Genomic DNA, 24912 nt, shown 5'->3' with positions numbered 1-24912 from the left:
ACAATCATTTCACAGAGGTCACCTAAGACCATCAGAAACACAGAGGTTTACATTATGATTCATAACAGTAGCAAAATTATAGTTATGAAGTAGGAACGAAAGTAACTTTTTGATTGGGGTCAGCACAGCACGAGGAACTGTATTAAAGGTTGCGGCTTTAGGAAGGTTGAGAACCGCAGTTTTAGACCCTGGTGGTTTTATTCCTTCTGTGACTCAAAGAGTAAGCACCACATAAAAGCTGATCAACATGACATGGGAAGTGTCACCCCGAAGGTCAAACGCCATCTCTAAAGAATAGGGGCCCTAAAAACAAACAAATAAAAAAAACCTTTCATAACCATGGTCCAAAGCAGCAATTCTTCAAAAATGAACAAGTGTACAATGGGATCAAACACCACTCTTGCAACAAGGCCGGTGCTGACCCCAGATGGCTCAGAGGTTAAAAGTGATGGCTGCTCTTGTTTCCAGCAACAGCCATCTGTAACTCGGATCCAGGATACCTGACGCCCTCTCTGGCCTCCACAGGCACCAGCACAGGAGCTACAGGTGAGAGGATGGGGAGCTCAAGTTCATCCCTGCCTACGTACTGAGTTTGAACCCAGCCTGGAACAGAAACCCTGCCTTTCTTTGATTTGGGTTTTTGTTTTTTTGAAACTGGATTTCTGTGTTCAGGCTGTCCTGGAACTCGTGTTGTAGACCAGGCTGGTCTCAAACTCACAGAGCTCTGCCTGCCTCTGCCTCCTGAGATTGAAGGCGTGCGCCACCACTGCCCGGCTTGAGACTCTGTCTTTAAAAATAATGATAAAATAAAAGGCAACTTTGGCTACTAAAGACTACTATTCAGTTGTCATACTACATAAGAAACTGACATGAGTCTGGAGATAAACTCACCCAAAGCCATCTTTTAATAGCTTCCAGGACAATGAGTTCCAGGCAAGCAAGCTCTTTGCACATTTTGAAGTCTTCTCCGTCACTCAATACAGCTAATAAATAAACCAGAGTATCAGGTGGGTCTTGGGGCACCAGCCAGAAGAATAAAAAGCCAGGAGACATTGTCCACTATTTAACAAAACCACAGGGAATAAAAAAGGCCATTTTTACATCGCTTCCTGGAGCTTCTCTGGCACCATCTGAGAAGCCAGATCGGATTTCCTGCTCCCACTCCGCCATGAACTCTGGGTATAAACTAAACTCCTCTCTGGGGGCATTTCCTCACCTGTAAAATGAAGGGCAGGGCAAGCTCATCTGAGGCTCCGTGTCACGGCCTACGAAGAGAACTGTTAGTGTCCCCTCCCCTTCGCGATGACATTACTTTGATTTATTTTGGAAAATGGATCCAGAAAAGGATATAGGAAAAATGCCAAGATTATTCTTGGAGTGTGACATGAATGCAGCGCTCCCAGATGCAGATTCCAAGTTACTATGGACATTTAAGCACAACTGTCCCTTTGAGGCCCTATGTAATTGCTGGGAAACTGTCCTTCCAAAACTCAGAAACACAGAGGGCCACTCTCAGCTCTCCCACAAATGCTGATGGAATCACATACTGAAAAAGTCTGAGAAGGAAGGGAGCTCAAGACTCGGGGATCCCACAGACAGAGACACTCAGAGAGCCCCTGCAGAACGTGGGTCAGTGACTTGCTTTGTTTCCTGTTGCTGCGACAAAATAACCCAATAAAACAAACTTACAGAAGAAACGGCTTATTTGGCTCACAATCTCAGGTCTCAGTTCATCGAGGCAGCAAAGTCACAGCAGCAGGAACTTAGGAGAATTAATTGGTCACTCTACATCCACCGTCAAGAGCAGACAGCAGTGAATTTAATGCATGCACTCAGCCTGCTTTCTCCGCCCATACAGTTCAAGATCCCCTACCTAGGGAATGGTGTCACCCACAGTGGGCTCTGTCTTCAGGACCACTCCCCTAGAGACATACCACCCACCAGCTTGATCAAGACAATTCTTCACTGTAACTCCTCCCAGGTGATTCTGGACTGTGTAACGTTGACAACACTGACCATCATAGTCAGTCTCCTCTCAAAGCACTTGAGTGGACTGGGGGATGCTGCTCAGTGCTAGTGTGAAGGCTTATCACCCCAAACTACACACACATTCACACATACATACACACACAAATACACATACATATACACACACCACACACATCCATATACACACATAAATACACATGCACACATACACACATAAATATACACACATACATACACACACACACACACACACACACACAAGATCTGTTCCTATGAGCATCTCAGCATCTCATCCCTGTAGCTCAGGATGAGGCTGGTGCCAGCTGGTCACTCACAGCTTTAGCTACCCCGCCAGGTTCAGTAAACTGAGCAAACCAGAACCCGGCACTCAGTTCCCACACACAACAAAAGGAGTATTTGCACAATTAGGATTACAAACTGGCTCTAGAAATGAGATACAGCAGGGAAATCCATTTAAATACTTTATCATTATGCCAAATGCCTCACTCAGAGCCATTGAGCTAAATGAGAAAGCAAGGATGAAAGGGATCCCTTAAAGTTATAAGCACATTTTCACAAAGCAGGCACTCCTACTTAAAGCATCTATTTCAGGGCTAGTGGGATGGCTCAGTGAGTAGGTACTTGACACCGAGCCTAAGAACCCCAGGACCACAGAGTAGGAGGAGAGAACCAATCGTTCCAAGCTGTCCTCTGACCCCTGCACATGCCATATACACATTAAAATTAAATTTAAAAAAAGGAAAACATCTGTTTTCTAGTAAGATTGAAGATCTCTCTCTCTCTCTCTCACACACACACACACACACACACACACACACACACACACACCCTTATCAGCTCAGAAACCAAAGAATACTTCTGAGTCTTCCTGTCCCTAGACACTGTCACTAAAAACCGATCACCAGCTTCTCTAAGGACATCAGCACCAAGCCCCACCCCAGAGCCAATGGACAAAAAGTATGATCATTTGTATAAAGTGTCTGATATGTACGTGCTCACCTGTGTGCAGATGTGTGCATGTCACACAGCATGAATACAAAGGTTAGGAAACAACCTTGGATGCTGGCCCTCTCCTTCCACCTTGTTTGAGATAGGCTTTCTCTCCTGTTGTTTGAGATAGGCTTTCTCTCCTGTTGTTTGAGATAGGCTTTCTCTCCTGTTGTTTGAGATAGGCTTTCTCTCCTGTTGTTCGATTCTGCACATGCAGACTAGCTAGCATGCCGATCTGTCTACCTTCATCTCGACTTGGAGCACTGTGATTACAGACACACGGACAATGCCCGACTTTCCTCAGACTCTGGGGATTTGAACTCAGTTCCTCCTGCTTGCTCAGCAAGAGATTAACCCACTGAACCATCTCCCCCAGCCCCACAAGGACCTATCCTAAAACACTCCCAGGCAGAAGGAAATATTTGCCATGCCAGAGCTGCTTCCGGTAATTTGATACTCTGAAAGTAAGACTTGCCTCTGTTCAATCTGACTTCTCCACGGCTTCACCCAAGTCCTATTTACTGTCTGCTCTACCATCACTGACTGTATCTGAATAGAAATGCTTCCAAGTAACAAAACTGGATAGCATCACCATCCACACCCTCCCAGACAGAAACTGTCCTGAGCCCAGAAACCCCCCAGCAGCCTACATTTAAAGCGATAGTTCTGGGTTGGGGTAGAGCACACACTCGTGGTCCCAGTACTCAGGAGGCTGAGGCAGGAGGATGGCTGAAAGTTTAAGGCCAATCAGAACTACATAGTGAGCTCAAGGTTAGCCTATGACACTAAGCACAAAATCTGGTCTCAAAGAGAGAGGAGTGGACAAGACAGGAAACATCACCACAGCCTCAAAAGCACCTGTAATCCCCAACACCACATGAGCCGTTCATGGTGCTGCACACCTGTAACCCCAGCACTTGGGAGGTTGAGGTAAGAGGATCAAAAGTCTGAGACCCCTCCCCCCAATGACATCCACCATCGGTAGCTATTTACAAATGAAAATAGCTAAAATTAAAAAACACCAAGGTTAGAAAATACGGGAGCCATCTCTGAAGAGACTAATTTATTTTTTAATAATTTACTTATTTTATGTGCACTGGTGTTTTGACAGCATGTATGTCTGTGTGAGGGTGTTGGATCCCCTGGAACTGGAGTTACAGAGGTGTTGTAAGCTGCTTAATGGGTGCTGGGAATTGAACCCAGGTCCTCTGGAAGAACAGCCAGTGCTCTTAACCACTGAGCCATCTCTCCAGCCCCTGGGACTAATTTATCTTAAGTCAGAGGTTAAAATTTACTATGTACATCCCATAGACTTAAGCTGTGGCCGCTGAGAATAAGTAACGTGTTCCGTGAGGGACAAGCAACACAAACAACCCTGGATGACAGAGCACAGCACTGGAGGGGCTGGCGATGTAGCCAGTCAGGGTTGTGCTTGCCAAACATGCTTCAAGTCCTGGGTTCAAATCCCTGCACGAGGGAAGTGGAGACCGGAGGATCAGAAGTTCAAGGTCACCCTTGGCTACATGGCAAGTTGGAAACAAGCCTGAACTATATGAAACTCTGTCAAAAAAAAAAAAAAAAAGGAAGGAAGAAGAAAAAAGCACTCTGAGTTTTTTCCATCTCTGTGGCAATGCAGAGGGCTCATACTGATACATGCCTCCCCTTCCTTCTCTCTCTCCTCTCTCCTCTCCTCTCCTCTCCTCTCCCCTCTCCTCCCCTCTCCCCTCTCCCGTCTCCTCCCCTCTCCCCTCTCCTCCCCTCTCCCCCTCTCCCCTCTCCCCTCTCCCCTCTCCCCTCTCTCTCTCTCTCTCTGTGCCAGGCTGACTTTTGATCTCACAGCATCCTACCTGCCTCTGCCTCCCAAATACTAAGATTAAAGGCACATACTACCCCATGCCATGTAACCTTTATTTCCTTTATTTTATTTTATTTATTTATTGGGTTTTTTTGAAACAGCTTTGGAGCCTGCCCTGGAACTCACTCTGTAGACCAGGCTGGCCTCGAACTCACTGAGGTTGGCCTGCCTCTGCCTCCTGAGTACTAGGATTAAAGCCGTGCGCCACCAACGCCCTGCATTTTCTTTCTTTTTTTCAGATTTACTTACTTTTACGTGTATGGGTGTTTTGCCTGTGTATATATATGCATACGATGTGTAAACAGTGCTCTCAGAGGCCAGAAGAGGGCATCAGAACCCCCAGAACTTGAGTTATAGGCAGTGAGCTGCCATGTGGCTGCTGGAAACAGAATCCAGGTCCTCTGGGAGAGTACAAGTGCTCTTAACCCACCTCTCCAGCCTCTATTGTCTTTATTTAACACTCAAATGTCCCAGGCCCTGGCCTTCAAACCTTACAAACACTGACCTACTTAGCCGACTCTTACTTAACCTAAGATAGAGGGTTCCGTTAGCCCCACCTCACAAATGAGGCACTACATTTGGAAATGGAAAGCTCGCCGAGGACCCTGAATTCTTCCATCTCGGCCTGAAGAGGCAGGATGCTATACTTCCTTCTATGGACAGAGCCAGGCTGGCCAGCCACAGAGGGGTGAGGAGAATCCCATCACTGGGCAAGCTCGGATGCCTTCTGCTTGAGTTTCCCTTAATCCGTTCTTCGCATCCTCTTACTACAAGTCTTTCAGCGCAGGATGAGAACTGGGGACAAGAGTCTCAGAGTCAAGGCTATGATCTTGCCGCCCACCGGGTCTGTAAACAAGGAAGAGACACCTGGTCCTTCTGGAGCAGCAGCCCGTGATCAGTCACGGGGAAGAAACTCTTGAGCGCTAAGCGCTGCCTGATTGACATGTGTCTATGAGGAGGGGACAGGCGACAGATCAAAGCACACGGAAGGACTCTGGTTCTTACAGAAAGCGCAAGCTGGGGAGACAGCTCGGTCAGTCAAGTGCTTGCCCCTCAAGCGGGAGAAATCGGGTTTGACCCTCAGAATCCACGAAAAAAAAAAAAAAAGAATCCACGTGTTCTACTTGCATTTCCGTTGCTGTGATAAAATGCGCTGACAAAAAGCCACTGTGGCAGGGAGGGTTTACTGTAGCTCACGGCTCCAGGTTCCAGCACGCCGAGGGAACAGCGCTGCCCACGGTGGGATGGCTCTCCCCAGCCACATCAGCTAATCTAACTAAGACCATCCCCCACAGACTTGCCCAGCCCACAGGCCAACCCACTGTGGACAGTCCCTGGCTAAGTCTCCTCCCAGCTGACTCCAGGTTGTGTCAAGTTGACGATCTAGACTGACCATCACATTCTACAAAAGAAGGCCAGGTATGGTGGTATACACTGCCATCCCAGTGATGAGCAGATGGGGACAAGAGGACCCTGGGACTCGCTAGCCCCAGGCAGCCTACTCTGATTGGTGAGCTACAGGCCGGTGATGGGACTGTCTTCAAAAATAAGGAGAGGGACACTTAAGGAATGATACTCAAAGTTAACGTTTATCCTCCACATGTACACACACACAAGAATACATGTACACGCACTAACAGCAAATTCCTAATAAGTGGTGAAAACAATCCCATGAACCTTGAACTCCAAGAAGGAATCAAACTGAGGTCTAGCCTGGAGTACCTTTCAGTTTAATGTGGAAGCGAGTTCTTACACTGACCTCAAGCCCCAAGGTCTTCATCCTATGGTCCCATCAGCACAGGGCCACCCAGGGTCCACAGGCACCGCTTAGAAACTGGCCGATCTGCACTGGAACATTCCACTGGCCCTCTTTATTCCACAAGACATTCTAAGACACTCAACATTCTAGATGGCAGAGCTGGGTCACAAAACTGTACAATGTGCTTATCAAAACACAGTAAAACAGCTCAGTGTGTAAAGGTGCCGGCCACCAGCCACCAAGCCTGATGAGTTCAACCCCTGGGACCCACACAATGGAAGGAGAGAACCAACACACAAGCTGCTCCTACTCACACACAATACACACAAAGATTGGGGGGGGGGGGACAGACGACACACAGAATGAATTCTGGAGCGCTTATAAAAGGTAACTCATTCTAATTGTCCTGTCAGAATTGGGCAAGAGCAAGCAACGTGCTTACCATTGTATTCCATCCCATTTGCCAATGAAAACTGCTTGCTGGTTATGTAATATCAAACAACTAACAGGGGAGGGATAAACACACAAATCTCCCCAGGGCTTAATGGTCCTTTGCTAAGCTGCAAATGAGCTTGCTTCTCCTAGTTTAATGCACAATTGCTTGCAGACACTAACAAATTTGACCTGATTCATTGTACTTTGTATCTGGATGTCTCGGGCACCATGACCATACTGGGCATCTTCCAAGCCAGACTGGAAAGGATGCAGGATGCCTGCTTCCTTAGCCACTGAAGAAGACTCCAGCTGTCCAGCCCGTATTATGTGAAGACAGTGATGGGAGAGGCCACAAAAACTATGCACAGATTTTGTGTGTGTGTGTGTGTGTGTGTGTGTGTGTGTGTGTGTGTGTGTGTGTGTGTGTGTGTTTGGTCATCAGCTTGTATTAATGGCCAATCATATTTGGCCAGGAATTTGCTGCATGTTCCATGGCCTTTGATTGGTTGGTTGGTTGGTTTTCATTCTGGTTTTTGAGACAGGGTTTCTCTGTGTGGCCCTGGCTGTCCTGGAACTCACTTTGTAGATCAGGCTGGTCTCGAACTCACAGAGATCCACCTGTCTGCCTCCCAAGTGCTGGGATTAAAGGCATGAGCCACCAATGCCGAGCTCATTTGTTTTTTAATAGGTCAAATGTAATAGAGTCATTGTAATTTCAAGTTTACATGGATGTTACATATACAAAGAACTATGTGTTTATATTTTTGGAAGAGTGAGATAGTCTTGGGTAGCCCAGGCTAGCCTTGAACTTGCTAGATAACCAAGGTCAACCTTGAACCGTTGATCCTCCTGCAAGTGAGATAGTCTTGGGTAGCCCAGGCTAGCCTTGAACTTGCTAGATAACCAAGGTCAACCTTGAACCGTTGATCCTCCTGCCTCTACCTACCAAGGGCTTTGCACAGGCGTGCTGCCTAACTTATGTGATGCTGAAAATGAGAAAGAGGACTAGAGACAAGCACACTACACACACCACCTTGGCTGGCTTTGCTACGTTTTAGTTTAGTTCTAAGTTTATGTGTGCATGAATGTTTTGCTCACATGCATAACTGTGTACCACAGGTGTGCCCGGTGCCCTGAGAGGTCAGAGGAAGACGTCAGACCCAGAGGAAGACGTCAGACCCCTGGAACTGGGGTTTATGGACAGCTGTGAGCTGCCATGTGGATGCTGGGAATTGAACCCGGGTCCTTTAGAGGAGCAACAAGTACTCTTAAGTGCTAAGACACAGCTCCAGCCCCCACACGCCCCCCATGCTGAGGATCAAACTTGGGTCAGTTTACCCTTGGAGCCAATTCCCAGGCCTCACCACTCCACGCCCTCTTATTCTTTAACTCCTCTGGAATCTGCTGTGGACATAACATCCCTTCGCCACTTGATGCGCCAATGTACCCAGTACCGAACACTGACACAGTGCTGTTATCCAAGCTATGAATCTTATACAAATGTCATTCGTCAACTTAGCGTCTCCTCCATGGAAATCGAGTCTCAGGTCCGAAGTCACTTTAGCTGTTACACGCACAAAATTTAAAAGTCTGAAACCAAGAAATAGCCACACTTGAAACCCCAGCACCTAGAAGGTGTGGACAAGAGGTTCAAGAGTTCAATGTCATCATGGGACACTGTCCAAAAAAGAAACATAAATAAGACAGGAACAGATAAAACAAACAAAACGAAACCAGTAAAAATATCTGCGACACTACAAGAAGGAAATGAAGAGGAGGAACGCTCTCCCGAGACAGAAATCCAGACAATCCTGTGACACAAAGAGATGCTATCAGTTTAGGTCACACTCTGCTTTTACCTAGAACGAAGTGGACAGACGTTCAAGGATATCCTCAGCTACACAGAGAATTTGAAACCAGCCTGGGCTACGTGAGACCCTGTCGCCAAAAGAAAAAAATGGCAAAATACCAAGTTCAGACTTAAACTGGATCTCACAGAACCCCCCCTCCTTCCCTTGTTTTTCTGGAAGCTCACCTTTCTGTGACACCTATGGGGGGGGGGGGACCTGATCCATGGCTCCAGGACTAACCTTGCTTTTTTGGCTTCTACAGCTTTACATCTCACTAACTGCTCTTGCTAACCAAAGTGTATCAATCAGGATGTGGTCTTTGTACATAAAAGATAAAAAAACAGTAAGGCTCATGACTGCCTGATTTGCAAGTTCCCCATGCATCCACCAGCCACGGACTTTTTACTCAGCTTTAAGAGAGTCAAGTGCAGCCGGGTGGTGGTGGCACACACCTTTAATGCCAGCACTCAGGAGGCAGAGGCAGGCGGATCTCTGTGAGTACCAGGCCAGCCTGGCCTACAGTGAGAGTTCCAGCATAGCCAGGCCTACATAGAGAAACCCTGTCTCAAAAAGCTACAAAAGGGAGGGGGTCCGTCTGTGTTTTCTCTGGTAGAGTTACCTAGAAACAAAAACTCTGAACGTTTTGGCTTTTAACGGCATGCTCTGGATTCAGTTCACTCCAAGGGCAACCCTGAAAAGTGACACTTAACAGAATAATCTAAGTCACACGTCACCCCCGAGTTAACTAAGACTGTTACCACAATGCCCTTTGGACCAAGGACTCAGCTGCCAACCCCTCAGGAGGAGGAAGGCCTGCATTAGTTAGGGTGATAAATGACCACAGACACAGCTGGAGAAAGACAAAGAAACCCTAGAGATAGTTAATGATAAGCGTCACTTGACAAGAGTCTTGAATCACATGGGACCGGGACTGCTGAGCAGGCCCCTTTGGGATTATCTACACTATGTTAATTGATGTGGGAAGAACCAGCTTAACTTCCCACACCCTGGGCATGGGATTCTGAATGTAAATGGGGGGAACACTGGCTGCATCCACACTGTGTCCTCAGACAGTGGGTGCCCTGTGACCAGCTACTGCAAGCTACTGTAACCAGCACTCCCCAACATGCTGGAGGCTGAGCTAAGAATCCCTTCAAGGTGCTCTGTCAGAGCCATATCAACGGAATAAAAACCCGCCACAGCCCTGACGGTACTCTCTCCACAAAGTGGCTTTGCACTTTTGGGCCTCTTCTGTTGTTATTCAGATAGTCTCCGGTAGCCCAGGCTAGCCTTGAACTCCTGACTCTACCTCCCAAGTGTTGGGATTACAGATGTGGACTGCCAGGCTTGGTGTACACAGTGTTGAAAACAGAACTCGGGCCCAGGGCTTGCCAACTAAGTCACGCCCCTGGCGGCTTTCGGGTTGGTTTGTCTGTTTTTTTGACAGGATCTCACTGTGCACTCCTGGCTGCTCTGTGTGCCACTATCTTGCCATCCTCTGGTCTTCAGACAGGCTTCATTTGTACAAGCAAGATACCACCACAACCTGAAACTCACTGTGCAGATCAGGGTGGCCTCAAACTCAAAAACTCAAAGGCACAGCAGCCTCTGCCTCTCTCCCCAGTGCTGGGATTAAAAGCGTGGACCACCACACCCAGCCGAACGACTCTGAACTTCTGATCCCCCTGCCGCAGCCTTGGGAGGGCTAGGATTACAAGTGAACACCACCACCACAGACAATCTGTTCAGTGCTAGGGCTCGAAGTCAGTGTCTGAAGCAGGCTAGGCCAACCAGGCCCCACCCTGGCTCCACTGGCCCATTTTCAGGGTACAAGGAGGAATATGGGCAATTTGTACAAACAGAAATCCCCAATAGGAAGCGTATTCTACAAACACATGACCCTAATTTCAGCTAAAATCTACACCAAGCTTAATGAGTCGGAGACCTTGGGGGAAGTCAGGATCCACCCAAAGGATTGGTTAAGTGTTTGCCTGGCATGTACAAAACCCTGGGTTCAATGCCCTGTACCATACATCAAATAAATAAATATTCTGTCTAAGCCAAGTGTGGTAGCACACTCCTGTAATCCCTACACTGCGAAACACAGAGGTAGGAAGACTGCTGCAAATTCAAGAATTAATAACTTGGGCTACCCACATAGAGTCTCGGGCAAGCCTGGTATCCCTGTTTGCTTGCTGTTGCTGTGATAAAACTCTGAATAAAAGCAACTTGGAGAGGGAAGAGTTTATTTGGCTTCCAGGTCCCAGTCCATCATCAGGGAAGCCAAGGCAGGGACTCAAGGCAGGAACCTGGAGTCAGGAGCTGATGCAGAGGCCATGGAGGGTGCTGCTTACTGGCTTGTTCCCCAATGCTTTCTCACTGCTTTCTTTTTTTTTTCTTTTTTCTTTTTTGGTTTTTTGAGACAGGGTTTCTCTGTATTGTTTTGGAGGCTGTCCTGGAGCTCACTCTGTAGACCAGGCTGGCCTCGAACTCACAGAGATCCACCTGCCTCCGCCTCCCGAGTGCTGGGATTAAAGGTGTGCGCCAACAATGCCCGGCCCTCGGACTACTTTCTTACACAGTGTATCCAGGACCACTGTCCAGGGATGACTCCATCCCCTGTGTGCTGGGGCCTCCTTTATCAATCAGCAAATCAAGAAAATGTCCCACAGCAATAATCACAGGGCAATCTAATGGAGGCAACTCTTCAGTCCAGAGTTCATCTTCCTTGGGATGGCCTAGTTTGTGTCAGGATGACAGAAACTATGACCTGGTCTACAAAGTAAGACTTTGTCTCAAGAGCAAAAACAAAAACGGGCCGAAGAGATGATTCAGCGTTAGGAGCACTGACTGCTCTTGCAGGACCATCCCAAGCACCCATGTGGTGGCTCACAAGCATCCTTCCAGAAGATTAAACACCCTCTTCTGACCTCCGTAGACACCAGGCATGCACACGGTACACGCACATACATACAAGGAAAACACTCATACACATAAAAAGTAAAAATCTTTTGCAGGTCAAATACCCCCCACACACACACCGCAACCTAAAAAGGACCAGGCAGACACAGAAGGTTACAGAGGACCAGCCCAGCATGAGCAAGAGCTGACAGGGTCACCTAAGGAGACAGCTGCAATCATACACCACCTGCGCAGTAGAGTCTCCAACCACGCACTCACAGAAAGGACGAAAGGACACCTACTTGAAACTCACAGCTTGCTTCTTCCTGAAGACCACACCTAACCCTAACCCTAACCCTAACCCTAACCCACACCTGGGAAGAGCAACAGGCACAGTCAGGGGAATGAGTTACAGCTGGTCTAGCCTGAGGCAAAGCCTTGGATCATATCTAGAAAAAAAATGAGGGATGGACCTCGAAGAGTTCTTCCAAGAGCAGAGGAAAGAAAACACCTCCCCAGGGAGCTAGAGAAACGGCTCAGAGGTTAAGAGCACTGACTGCTCTTGAAAGGACCTGGACACAGCTCCCAGCACCCATGTAGCAGTTTACGACTGTCTGTAGCTCCAGTTCCTGGGTATCAGACGCCCTCTTCTGGCCTCCTCGGGTACTGCCCACACATGCTGCACATAGATTCATGCAGTCAAACGCTCATATGCATAAAACAAAAATTAGCAAATGTTTAAAAAACAAAAGAAAAGAAGACACACTTTGGAGTTAGACAAATCCAGATTCCACATCACTGACTACCATTGTGTCTGCTTGCTAGTTCCTCCCCTCGTGCCTTCATTCTAACAGGAAAGGAAAAAGCAGTAGGGGACAGAAAAGGATCCAGGAAATCACCACGTAAACACCCAGCTGATACCCAGAATACAAGGGTTGGAGCCAAAAGGATGGCTCGGAGGATAAAAATGCACTTGCCACCAAGCCTAAAGACCTGAGTTTGATTCCTGAGACCACATCATGAGTTGCCCTCTGGCCTCCTCAGGAGCACTATGGCATGTATGCCCACATACATACACACAAAGTAAATCCATACATGTTAAAACGTTTAAATGGGTTCTTCAGCTACAGAGCAGGGAGGTGGGTTGATCTGCACTGTGTGCACCTCTGTTTGTTTGGAGGACAGGACTGGACAGTGCATTTGTAAGTTGTTCCAAGGCCAGTGCCTACCCTATGCCAATGTGTTTCACCCTTCCCCCATGGGGGGTTCTGTTGACCGCTTGTTCCTAGGAACGTTTAGCAAAACACTTCTTGTCCCCTCCTCCCAGTAAGGCCTGCATGCAAGTTCCCATTTATTGTCTAAATGCTAATTCCTGTTTTTGGCCCACCCCTTTGCTGGAGGGCCCTGGGAACATAGGCTTCTGACCTAGGTGTTTTTTCACCATACCTGACTTTAGCATATAAGCCTCTACCCTTGTAATAATAAACGCCATTCTCCTTGTAAGAATGAGCCGTTGTCTTTGTCTTTATTTTCATCCTTAGCCCTTTGCCTCGGATCGTTGTGAAGTATGGAAGCACTGTAGCTGAGAACACACCGGCAGCTTGCTACACCAATGCAGGCGTTTCACACGTGAGGTCTGAGACGTAAGAGTGCCCCAGGAAACAATAGCTTTTCAAAGCTGCCTAGGTCTCCTCTCTGGCCTCGGTCCATACACACCCTGCATTCCAGGCCTTCTAAAGTCCTGTCTCCCTTCACCCTCCAAGCCGATGTCCTCGCCAAGCTCCCTTCCAGGAGCGCCGTCCTCCAGGCCCTGTCCTCAGCAAGGGCTCCTCTGACTCCCAAAGGTCCTTATCTGTCTTCTGGCCCTCCACCCGCCAGGCCAGGCAGCTGCTCTCCCCAGCTGTGTCTGGAGCATGCAGCAGCAGCAGTTCCCATCCGTGCCTCCTTTATTCAAGGCTTTTCCACGGAGCCTGCTGAGGTTTGAACATGCAACACCACCGTCTCAGCTACCTCTCCCATTGCAATACCCTAGCAAAAGGACGGAATGGAGAAGGGCGGGGGTTGGCTCACAGCTAAAGGTTACAACACCACAGCAGGGGAGTCGCAGCCATAGGAGCTAAGGTGGCTGGTCGCACAGCATCCGACGTTGAGAAGCCTAGAACACTGGATGACGTGACGCTCACTCATTCTCCCCTTTTCGTTCATTCCAGGGCCTAGCCCAGGAAATGTTGCCGCCCATAGTCAGGGTGAGTCTTCCGCCTCAGTTAGCCCTATGAAAAAAAACCATCATCGCCACGCCCAGCCACTAGCCTAACCTAGACATCCCTACTGAGACCTCTCCCAGGTGAGTCCAGAGCCTGCCGAGCTGCCAAGATCAGTCATCACAGTCCCCACAGACTTGTGTGTTTGCACACGTGCTCCCCAAACACGCACTTGGAAAGGCTGTGGAACTTTAGGAGGCGGAGCCTCGACGGAGGAAGTACGTCACTGGGAGGTGGGGCTTGAGGTTTAATAGCCCAGCTCACTTCCTGTTCACTCTCGTCTTCCTGACCACAGATGCGATTCGTCCGGCATCTTCTCCATCACGACACCTTGCCTACCATGGCAAGATGACCTGCATCCCTTGAACCACAAGCCCAAACAAACCCTTCCATACTCAAGTTGCTTTAGCCAGGCGCTATGGAACAACCATTGCACACCGTAAATATATATTGCTCTCATTGTTAGTAAAAAGCTTATTGGCTGATAGCTGCAGGAGGCGATTGGACGAGTCAGCCTGACACAGAGAGACCTCTGGGAAGAAGAAGGGAGAGTCAGAGGGACAGAAGCAGGATGGACATGCCGTACTGAGAAACGGTTCCAAGCCGCATGGCAAAGCGTAGAGAAGAAACGTGGGTTAAAGTCTAAGAGTTAGCTAGTAACAAGTCTGAGCTTTGGCCCAAGCATTTATAAGTCAGATTTAAGTTTCCATGTTGGTTATTTGGGAGCTGTCAGATGGGACAGAAACTTCTGCATACAGTCAGTTTTGTTGTTGGTGGTGGTGGTGTTTTTTGTTTGTTTGTTTTTGTCAAAGTAACAGGGAAGGTAACTAATTCAGATTCCAATATCCCTATAACGGATACTGTCCCCATTTTACACACCCAGAACGTGAGCCAGGCTAGCGCGCCCGTGCTCTCAGCATTTGGGAGACTAAGGCTCAAGAATCAAAGCAAACTTGAGGACATCCTGGTCGACATAGTGAATTCCAGGCCTGAGCTACCTAATGAGACACAATCTCAAAAAAAAAAAAAAAAAAAGATAGAGAGAGAGAAGAGAGAGAGAGAGAGAGAGAGAATTACATTTACTAATGACTTCCCAGAATCCCAACACTTGGGAAGTGAAGGAAAAAATTCAAGGTCGCACTCAGCTACATAGCAAGTTTGAGGTCATGGGGTGGGGGAGGGAGAGAGCAGGCATCAAGGTGGCTCAACAGGTAAAGGCTTGGAAGCCTGGCTCTCTGAGTGCAAGCAGGGTTGAAAGAAGAAAAGCCAGCCCGTGAAGCTACCCTCTGACCTCCATACACACATCATGGCACAAGCAAACCCACACATACAACAGTGCACATTTTGAAGAAATAAAGAAGGGAGACGGGAAAGCTGACCTACACGTGACCTACATGAGCGGTTCAGAGCCACCACACTCAGCTGCCCCAAGAACTTGCATGAGGGGTAAGGGGTCCAAGTGTCATGTGAGGCTACGTGCGAACCCACCACCTGTTTGCTAAATAAAGTTTTATTAGAACACAGTCCCACCACTTGCTCACGGTTGCATGGAGGCCACACTGCCTATGTCCTTTCTTCTCGGGCTCCTTACAAACAAATCCCCTCTCTTACTAAGGACTGTCAGCTCCCAAAGCAAGGCCTAAACTGCCTCCTGCCACTCATGTGGCACTTGGCACACACACACAGAAAAAGTGCTCAATACGTATTTGGGGTATAAACATCCTGCCAAATCACGTTACCTGCAAAGAGGAGGTCTGAAGGATATGTCACCAGCTTACGCTGCACTTCTAGTCCCCGGATTCCGCCCAGACTGTCTCCAGGGGGGGATTCACATCCTGCTAACAGCAAGCCAACACCTTGACAGACTGACGGCAACACAGAGAAGTTGGAAGACACCTATGCCCCATCATCTCTGCTTCCCCAAGCACAGGCTAGCAGGGCCCCCAGTCCCACCCATATTTTCCAAAAGGTTCCCTACAGATCTTGCAGCTTAGAACATCCCATAATGAAAAGCCAGGACTAACATAGGTGGCTATGATAGTTTGAACCCAGTTGGTTCCCATAAGCTCATAGGGAGTGGCATTATTAGGAGGTGTGGCTTTGTTGGAGTAGTGTGTCACTGTGGGGATGGGCTTTGAGATCTTCTTTGCTCAAGCTTTACTTAGTGTGGCACTCAGACCACTTCCTGTTGCCTGTGGGTCAAGATGCAGAACTCTTGGGTCCTGCCTGCCTGCACTCGGCCATGTCCCACCATGATGATAATGGACTGGACCTCTAAACTGTAAGCCAGCCCCAAGGAAATGTTTTCCTTTATTATAGTTGCCATGGTCATGGTGTCTCTTCACAGCAGGAAAATCCTGAGACAGCTGCCTTTCAGCTTTGTGTGTGTAAAGTGAATGCCTGTGGGCATGTGTGTGTATAGGTGAGCTTGCCTGTGTGTGTGTGCCAGAAGTCAAGATCTAGTGTCTCCTGTCATTCTCCATATTTTAATATACTGTCGTTGTTGTCGTCATCATTATCATTATTACTGGGGATGCCACATGTGTGCAGGTCAGAGGCCTCCTTCACTTTTCTGTGGGCTCTAGGGTACCACCATCCTGACACAGCAAGAGCCTTTATCAAACAAAGCAAGTCATGTCCTCGCTGGCTCCTCCTCCTTTATGTTTTGAGAGAAGGTCTCCATCTCAGCCTGGAGTTTCTTACCATCCCCTCAGCTTCTTACGATCCCGGCTGGACGGGATGCTCTTGGCTCCTCCTCCCCAGTACCGGGGTGTCAGGTACACGCCACCAAGCTGGGCTTTACATGGGTGCTGGGGATTGGAACTCTGCTCATTTTCACACTCACAGTGAGCCATCTCCCAGCCCTTCCTTTTCTTTTACATTCTGAGACTGGGTCTCCTGTAGTCTAGGTTGGTCTCAAACTAACTGAAGACAACCTTAAATTGTGATCCTCCTGCCTCCACCTCCAAAGGACTGAGATTACAGGTTAAACACCCCCCCCCCACGTGTGGTGCTGAGGATAAACTCGGGGCATCCAAGGCAAATGTTCTGCCAGATGAGTTGTATCCCAAGCCTTTTATATTTTCATCCACATATTTATAGAAAAGGACCCAACCGCACAACAGCATAAATAGTTCCCTTAAAACTGCAAGGCCAGAAGAGAAAGCTACTCATGGCCCAAAGGACTTATCTGACCTTCAAATAATGGAGTTACAACAGAAAGCCACATATAATGTTTCCTAATTTTATCGCTGTTATTGATATCATGGTATGAGACACAAATAAAGCACTTTCTTTTGGAGCTGTGACCATAGTCAACCCAGTCTGAGTTGTCAAAAATCAAATTCTGGGCTGTTTTCCCTTCAATTCTGTCTTGGCTGGGCCCCAAATTGCATCAGCAGGAGCCTGGGAGGGCTGCAAAAGCCTCGGCGTTCCCAGCACAATCATTTCAACCCTTCGCTCAGGGCACAAAGGCCTAAATCACCGTCTTCCCGGAGACTTGAGACAGCTGTCCATAAACAGACTGTGAGGAACCAACAGCAGGGCCACAGACAGACCCCCCCCCGACACTGTGCACCTCAAACCACCAATTTCCCCTTTGTCCCCGCAAATGGAAGCAGGGGCTGAGGGATGGCTCAGTACAGAAAGGGTTTAACATGCAACCGTGAAGATTTGAGTTTGGATCTCCAGACATCTACAGTCCCAGCATTCCCACAAGAAGATGGGAGGCAAGACAGAATTCCTGGAAACGTGCCAGCCGGCTAGCCTGGGCTACACAGCAGTGAACAAGAGATCCAGTCTCAAACAGTTCGGAAAGCATGGGCCCGCACTGCGGTTGTCCTCTGACCCCCACACACAGAACGGCACACACGCACACACGCATGGCACATGCACACACACACACACACACACACACACACACACACGCATGGCACACAAACATTTTTTTTTAAGCCAGTTTAGAAACTGGCCCTGGGAGAGGCTGACTACTGTCTCTGCCCCCAAGATGCACACATCCAGTCCCCAGACTCTGTTTGCCTTCTGCGGTGGGGATGCTGGCACAAAGAAGGGGCCATTAAGGGTCTTGAGATGGGAAACTTGCCCTGGATTATCTGGGTGGGGAGGGGAACTCAATGCAGTCACTCGAGTTTAGGGAGACGGTGTCAGGTCTGACATGTCAGAGAAGAGCAACAGAAAGACTGCCAGACACTGTTGGGTGTGGGGACACACCAAGGAGAGCGGCAGCCACCTCAAGCCAGGAGAAGCAAGGTGGGGAGTTCCCTTTAAAAGGCGCTGCTGGCCTGCATGCATGAAGCCCTGAGTTTGATCCCCAGCACCGGATAAATCAGACAGTGATGGTGAGAGCCCATGATCCTGGCCCTTGAAAGCAGAGGCAGTAGGGGGAGAAGCTGAAAGTCATCCTTGCCACACAGCCAGTCTGAGGCCAGCCTGAGGTACGTGAGGTCCTGCTGTCCCCCGCACAAAGGCCTGAAGTGAGGAAGCGGGTGAGGCGGTTCAGTGGGTGTGGCGTCTGCCACCAAACCTGGTAAATTAAAGTGATGAGAGAAGAGAATCAAGTGTTACAAGTTGTCCTTCGACCTCCACACAAAGTCATGGCATTCGTGCACACGTGCATGTCCACACAGAGAGAGAGAGAGGGAGAGAGAGAGGGAGAGGAAGAGAGAGAGAGAGAGGGAGAGAGAGAGAGAAATAGATAACTAAATGCAATTTTAACCTTTTTGGAAAAGAAAATACAAGGCCTTGCACTAGAATATGCACAGCAACACCACCCAAATGGGCCAAAAACTGGGATGTTCTCTCTAGTCAGCCTATAGCACATAAATTATAGAGCCATTTGGTACATCCAAATACAGTCGAACGCAGATCAGCAGTGAAGACCCACAGATGGCAACCTGTCCAAAAACACACATGAGCCTCACACATAAGATGGTAACATCCCCAACTGGATGCCGGCTTGGGTTTTCGGCTCTGTGCAGACAGAGATCGCACGTGAGTGTGAAGAGCAGTTTCCTCGGTGTCTGTGCTTCTGAGTCCTCAACAAGTCCAAGAGAGCCTGAGGGCTGGACAGACAGACTCTCAGTGCGGGACCTGACAGGTAGGGCTACGGCTCCATGCTCTAACGCGCAGACTCAGAAGGCTGGATGCTCAGGTCACAGCCTTACAGCTCTTCACCCTCCGCAGGCCCGCACTCAGCAGGCACAACCCACGGCTCATTAGCAGCAGCTAATGCTGGTAGTACCAAGCAACTGCCGGTACTGATGGGTGTCAGGACCCGCAGCTCTATGGCCAGGCAGTCCCTGGTACTCTTTCCAGTGGCCAAGGCCTGCAGTGCTTTTCCTTCTCTGTGTGGCCACAGTCCTTGGTCACCCTGTCGCCTTTGCTCCCATTCATCTCCATTCCTAGTCACCTAATGAATAGCTCTGTGGCTTCTACAGCAGCTGCCATTACCCTCTCTGCTACAGCTCCTCCTTGTGTCCCCCAGGTAACCCACCCTACACACGAAGACCACAAGTGGAGAAGGACAGGCATTCCAGACTCAGGTGGTGCATTGGGAGGGGGGGGGTCTCCTGGACAGTGGAAAAACATGAGGAGAAAAATCAGAAAAAGGAGTGTGGGATTTGTGTGACACACTGTAGGGTGCATCAGTCATAGCACCAATCACAAGCCTTCCAGTTCCACCAATCACAAGCCTTCCAGTTCCACCAATCACAAGCCTTCCAGTTCTACCAATCACAACCCTTAAATCCAATCACAAACCTCAAATTGCACCAATCACAAACTTTCTGCTGAGATTCAACAAGGGAAGTGCTCGCTCCACGGGTTTGGATGAAATTAGCCACAAGGTAGTCCGAGTCAAGAAAAGTTACTGAGGGTTGTCTTAGTGAAGCCTGGAGCTGGTGAGATTGCTCATCAGGGAGAGATCCTTGTCCCAAGCCTGAAAGCCTAAGTGGGATCCAGAGGACTCAATGACGGAAGAAGAGAACTGACTCCCACAATTATCTTCTGTCCTCCATACACAGGCCATGTACCACGTGTGCCCACACACGCTCAAGAATGAAACAGAGGAAAGGAAGGAGGAAGGAAGGGAGATTTAAATTTTTAACTTGTTTTTAAATTGAAGTCTTCCAGGACCAGAGCAGATTGCCTGGAGTGCTCACTCACAACAAGGCCTCATGAAGCAGGGGCTGGGTTGGGATGGGTTGGGATGGTCCCTAAAGCTCTTGGAATGTTTTCAGAATGACAGTAAAGTGGTTCCCTGGCTGCCTCAAGGACAGGCCAGCCAGCTGCCCAAGAATGCTCAGCTGACAGTCTCCACTCAAGGATGCCAGGCGTAGGGGAGGGCCTATCACCTGCCACTCATGGATCAAATGGTCAGCTCTGGACAGTTTCACTCATTCACAGAAAATATGCAAGGTGCTTACAGCACAGAACTAACGCTGAGCACAAAACCTGCAGTCTTAACAACTCTCAACAGAGAGGAAAATGAGACTCACTCACCATGCCACTGACCCGGGAAAGCACGGGGATCGTTTTTTGTGTAAGCGTCCTCAAACGCACGCTTTCCTAACAAATGTTAAAAGTGGGAGCTGGGGCTGCCGCTCGGATGGCAGAGTGTTTGCCTGACACACAGGAAGCCCTGAAGCCTGGTATCCATCTCCAACACCATCTCCAGACAAAACCAAGAGTGGCCCTGCATGTCTGTAACACCATCTCCAGACAAAACCAAGAGTGGCCCTGCATGTCTGTAACACCATCTCCAGACAAAACCAAGAGTGGCCCTGCATGTCTGTAACACCATCTCCAGACAAAACCAAGAGTGGCCCTGCATGTCTCCAACACCATCTCCAGACAAAACCAAGAGTGGCCCTGCATGTCTCCAACACCATCTCCAGACAAAACCAAGAGTGGCCCTGCATGTCTGTAACACCATCTCCAGACAAAACCAAGAGTGGCCCTGCATGTCTGTAATCCCAACACTTGGGCGGTAGAGGCAAAGACATCAGAAATCCAAGATCCTCGTCAGATGCATATTGAGTTTGAGGCCACCCTGGGCGACATGAGAGTCTCTCAAAAAGAAAACAACAACAACGAAAACAAACAAGAAAGTGGGAGAAGGCAGATAGACCCAGACCCGGCAGGGAGTGGTTAGGATGAAGCAGGAACTCAGTAGAGAAGCCTGTTTTCATCCTGCCTTGATTACTCTGATGGAATTCCAGGCCAGCCCAGGCTACATGAGACCCTATCTCAAAAACACTAACAACCAAAAAGAGACATTCTCTCAGAGACCCCCATACCCATCTATAATCTTATTTTCTTCCCAAGTGCCTCTTTTTTTTTTTCATGCTTAAAACCTGTATTTAAATATCTTTTGAGGGCTGGAAAGGTGGCTCAGAGGTTAAGAGCACTGACTGCTCTTCCAGGGGTCCCGAGTTCAATTCCCAGCAACCACATGGTGGCTCACAACCATCTGTAATGAGATCTGGTGCCCTCTTCTGGCCTGCAGGGATACATGCAGGCAGAACACTGTATACATGATAAATAAATAAATCTTTTTTTGTTTTGCTTTGTTTTGTTTTTATGATACAGGGTTTCTCTGTATTGTTTTGGAGGCTGTCGGTCCAGCCCGGCCTCGTACTCACAGAGATCCGCCTGCCTCTGCCTCCCGAGTGCTGGGATTAAAGGCCTGCGCGCCACCACCGCCCGGCAATAAATCTTTTTTTAAAAAAAAATGTTTTGCGCTGAGCACTGGTAGTATACACCTTTAATCCCAGCACTCAGGTAGGCAGAGGCAGGCAGGTCTCTTTGAGTTCAAGGCCAGCCTGGTCTACAGAGCTAGCTCTAGGTCACCCAGGGCTGCACAGAGAAACTCTGTCTGAGGGGGAAAAAATCTTTTGAACTGTCACAGTGGCTCAGAGGGTAAAGGCACCTGTTGTCAAGCCTGATGACATCATTCCATCTGTGGGACTCACGTGGTGTCGGGGGATAACCTGCAAGTTGTCCTGTGACCCCCATAAGTGCACAGCTCCACACACATGAGCACTCAGACACACACCAATGAACACGTGACTTTGAAAGTGTCTTTTAGCAAACCCCATTTCTGCTTTTAGAGAGAAAAGAAAGGGGAATCTAACCTAGGTGGGCCCCTGCCACTCCTCGCTCCGGTCTCCTAGCCCCTTCACGAGACGATCCCCCGGGGTTTGTCCCCTGAGTGGCGCCGCTCATAGTAGATGTTCAATAAATGGTTGTGGTAAAAGAAAGAAACTGAACAAGGTCTCCGACACTTCCCAGTGTCTATCTTGGCCCTCTCTTCCTCTTTGTGGATACAACTCTCCCTTTACAAGACCCCCGGCGAAAGGAGCAGTGCATTCTCCTAGGGTGAGCATAAGTCACCTCCTGACCACCAATGAACTTGGGTCAGGGTTCAGAGAGATCCCAGCATAGGATAGAAGCCGGGACACAGCCATCACTCATTAGAAAAATGCTTTGGGGGGCGGGGTAAAGACGTTCATTGGCAAATAGCTGGAAGGCAGTAATAAGTCAAGACCTCACTGGAGCATGCTCAGTAGGGTGCACATCATGACGCTTTACCTAGGTTAAGTTTGTAATTGCTAGTATTTGCTTTTTCTCAACCCAGACTCCAATGAAAACACCACGGTGGTTTTAAAAAGCTGGTAAAAGGACATAACCCCAAATCCCTCCTAAATCCACTCCAAAAAGCAAAATCCCTTAATACTCGTTGCAGGTAAAATACCATGGCCATGCCAAGAAAAACGCCTGTTGTGTTATCCAGGGCAGACATTCTGTGGCCCCATAAGCTCTTGAAGAAGCAGCATTAGAAGTGATTGTCCAACATGCTTCCAAAGTGTCTATGATGAGGCACCTTGAACTGACATTCCGAGACGCAATTTTCAAGAACTGAAATCACATTTAATCATGCCCTATCTCTCCCCTCCTATACACTCCGCCTCTCTGTTTTCAGCTTTTAAAAATGGGGGGGAGGCGGAAGGAGGGGAGCAGACACCAAAGCTATTTTGAGGGGGGAAAAAATTCAAAAGTTAAAAGCAACTCCACTAACATAGTAACAGATCTCCAAGGAAACCCCGGGTGAGTTGCAGAGTTCTTTATCTAGAACTACTTGGTTTCCATTACATCCAAGGTTTGCTTCCTAGAAGCAGAGTTCCATGTCTGTGACAGCCCATGTTTCATCTGGAAGCCATCAGAACGTTTCCAAACAGCCTTCGGGAAGCAGAGATAAGCCAGACTCCCAGCGTGGGATTCAAATCTCACAGGCACAAACTATGAAGGGCCCCAAATCTGTGGAGGCCTAAGGACTACTGAAAGAAGGGCCAAGGATCTCCCCAAAAGTGTCTTTGCATGGGTGGTTCATCTTTGGCGTATTTCTCCAAACAAAGACACACACCGGGTGGGGAGCAGTTTGATCCCATACAAAGGAGGTCCAAACACTGTCATCACCCCAAGTGTACTGAGAATCCCAGTCTCTGACATCCCGATCCTTCCAGAAGTCTATCCATCACTAGACTGGCCAACTTCTTTCTTGAGGCAAGGTCTCCCAATGCGGCTCAGCCTAGCCTGGCATTCACCATGTAGCCCTAGCTAGCCTCAAACTCAAGTCCACTGGCCTCAACCTCTAAAGTGCTAGCGTTGCATGCGTCTGCCACCACGCCCAATTTAAGGTTTGCCAACTTTGAGAGGGGAGCGAGGAAACTTCACATGCACCTGAACGGGAGAGCATGATAACGGACTGCACGTTTAAGCAGCCCACTGGGGAAGGGGTGGGAAGGGAAAGCTCCAATGATGACAAGTGGCAGGCTCTTTGTTGGTGGCGGTGCTGTTTGCTGTTTTAAACATCACACTTTTACACGAACTACGAGGTGGGGAGAACTGTGATAGACCATGCGTGCTGACGCTGTTTGCACGGGACACCTAGCACTCCTCTGCTGGTCCCTCTCGTCGCTGAGCCCTTCTTTCTAGTGAGCTAGAAACCTCTGGCAGGTAGGACACCGGAACCACCCAGGGCGCTCCCATTGCCACTCCAGATTCCTCAAGCTTCCAGCACCAGGGGAAAACCAGGGCTCCTGCCTCCCTCCCGCGGCTGCGATGCCCGCCAGGGTGCAGGAAGGGCGAGGTGCCCAGGCAGTCCCCGGCCGCGGGTGGCGCCACCGTCCACACCCGGGTAGCGGGGACCGCGCGGGGGCGCGGGTGACGGGCTTGTTACCTGTTTTGCCAGCCCTGGAGGAGGTTGGTGTATTTGCTGAGCACGCCTTCGAGCGCCGGCTCCCTCCTGCGGCCGCCTCCTCCGGACGGGCTAGCGGCCACCGAGCCCGGACTGCTGCGGCTGCCCCCGCCGCCCAGTCCCGTGGCCGCCGATCGGCCGGCTACCCCTCGGCCAGCCAGGGAGCAGGAGGGCGAGGAGCCCGCCGAGGTGGCGCGGCTGCTGCTACGGCTGCTGCTGTTGCTGCCCCCGCCGCCGCCGTCTGTGCTCTGGGTCGCCCTCTCCATGATTGCTGCGCGCCTGGGGCGCGGGTGGCCGCCGCGGTGGCAGCCCCACCGCCGCCGCCGCCGCCGCCTCAGCTGCAGCCGCCGCCGCTGCAGCTCCGGGCTCCCGGGCGGCGCGTGGCTGCTCCGATTCCCCGGGAAATGCCTGACTCATACAGGAGGAAGAGGAGGAGGAGGGCTGGGAAGGAAGCCAGCCGGGCTGGATGCAGCTGCGGCCGCCCCTCCTCCCGCCTCGAACAGGGCCCGGCCCCGCCCTCCCGCCACTTCCCGGGCTACTTCAGGGCTCCAGGTCCCTCCTCCTCAAGCTCCTCG

General features: G+C 49.5%; 1 protein-coding gene across 3 annotated transcripts in view; it reads right to left on the bottom strand.

Annotated features, from left to right (window-relative positions):
* Positions 1-24645, bottom strand: part of Osbpl10 (oxysterol binding protein like 10) — a 217297-nt gene extending 192652 nt beyond the window's left edge. Inside the window, exon 1 of one of the 3 annotated variants that reach the window (XM_005075036.4) lies at positions 24320-24645. In XM_005075036.4, the coding sequence (XP_005075093.1) occupies positions 24320-24603 (284 nt within the window). In that variant the 5' untranslated portion in view covers positions 24604-24645. Of the gene's footprint in view, positions 1-6614; positions 6697-24319 lie in introns of those variants that run through there. The other 2 variants (XM_013117090.3, XM_040739702.1) reach the window with 2 other exon arrangements.
* Positions 24646-24912: the final 267 nt, after the last annotated feature.

Source organism: Mesocricetus auratus, unplaced genomic scaffold (assembly GCF_017639785.1).
Source record: "Mesocricetus auratus isolate SY011 unplaced genomic scaffold, BCM_Maur_2.0 Super-Scaffold_100691, whole genome shotgun sequence".
In the NCBI taxonomy this organism is placed as follows: domain Eukaryota; kingdom Metazoa; phylum Chordata; class Mammalia; order Rodentia; family Cricetidae; genus Mesocricetus; species Mesocricetus auratus.
Note: the sequence above shows the minus strand (reverse complement) of the source record. Positions and strands in the feature narration are given on the sequence as shown.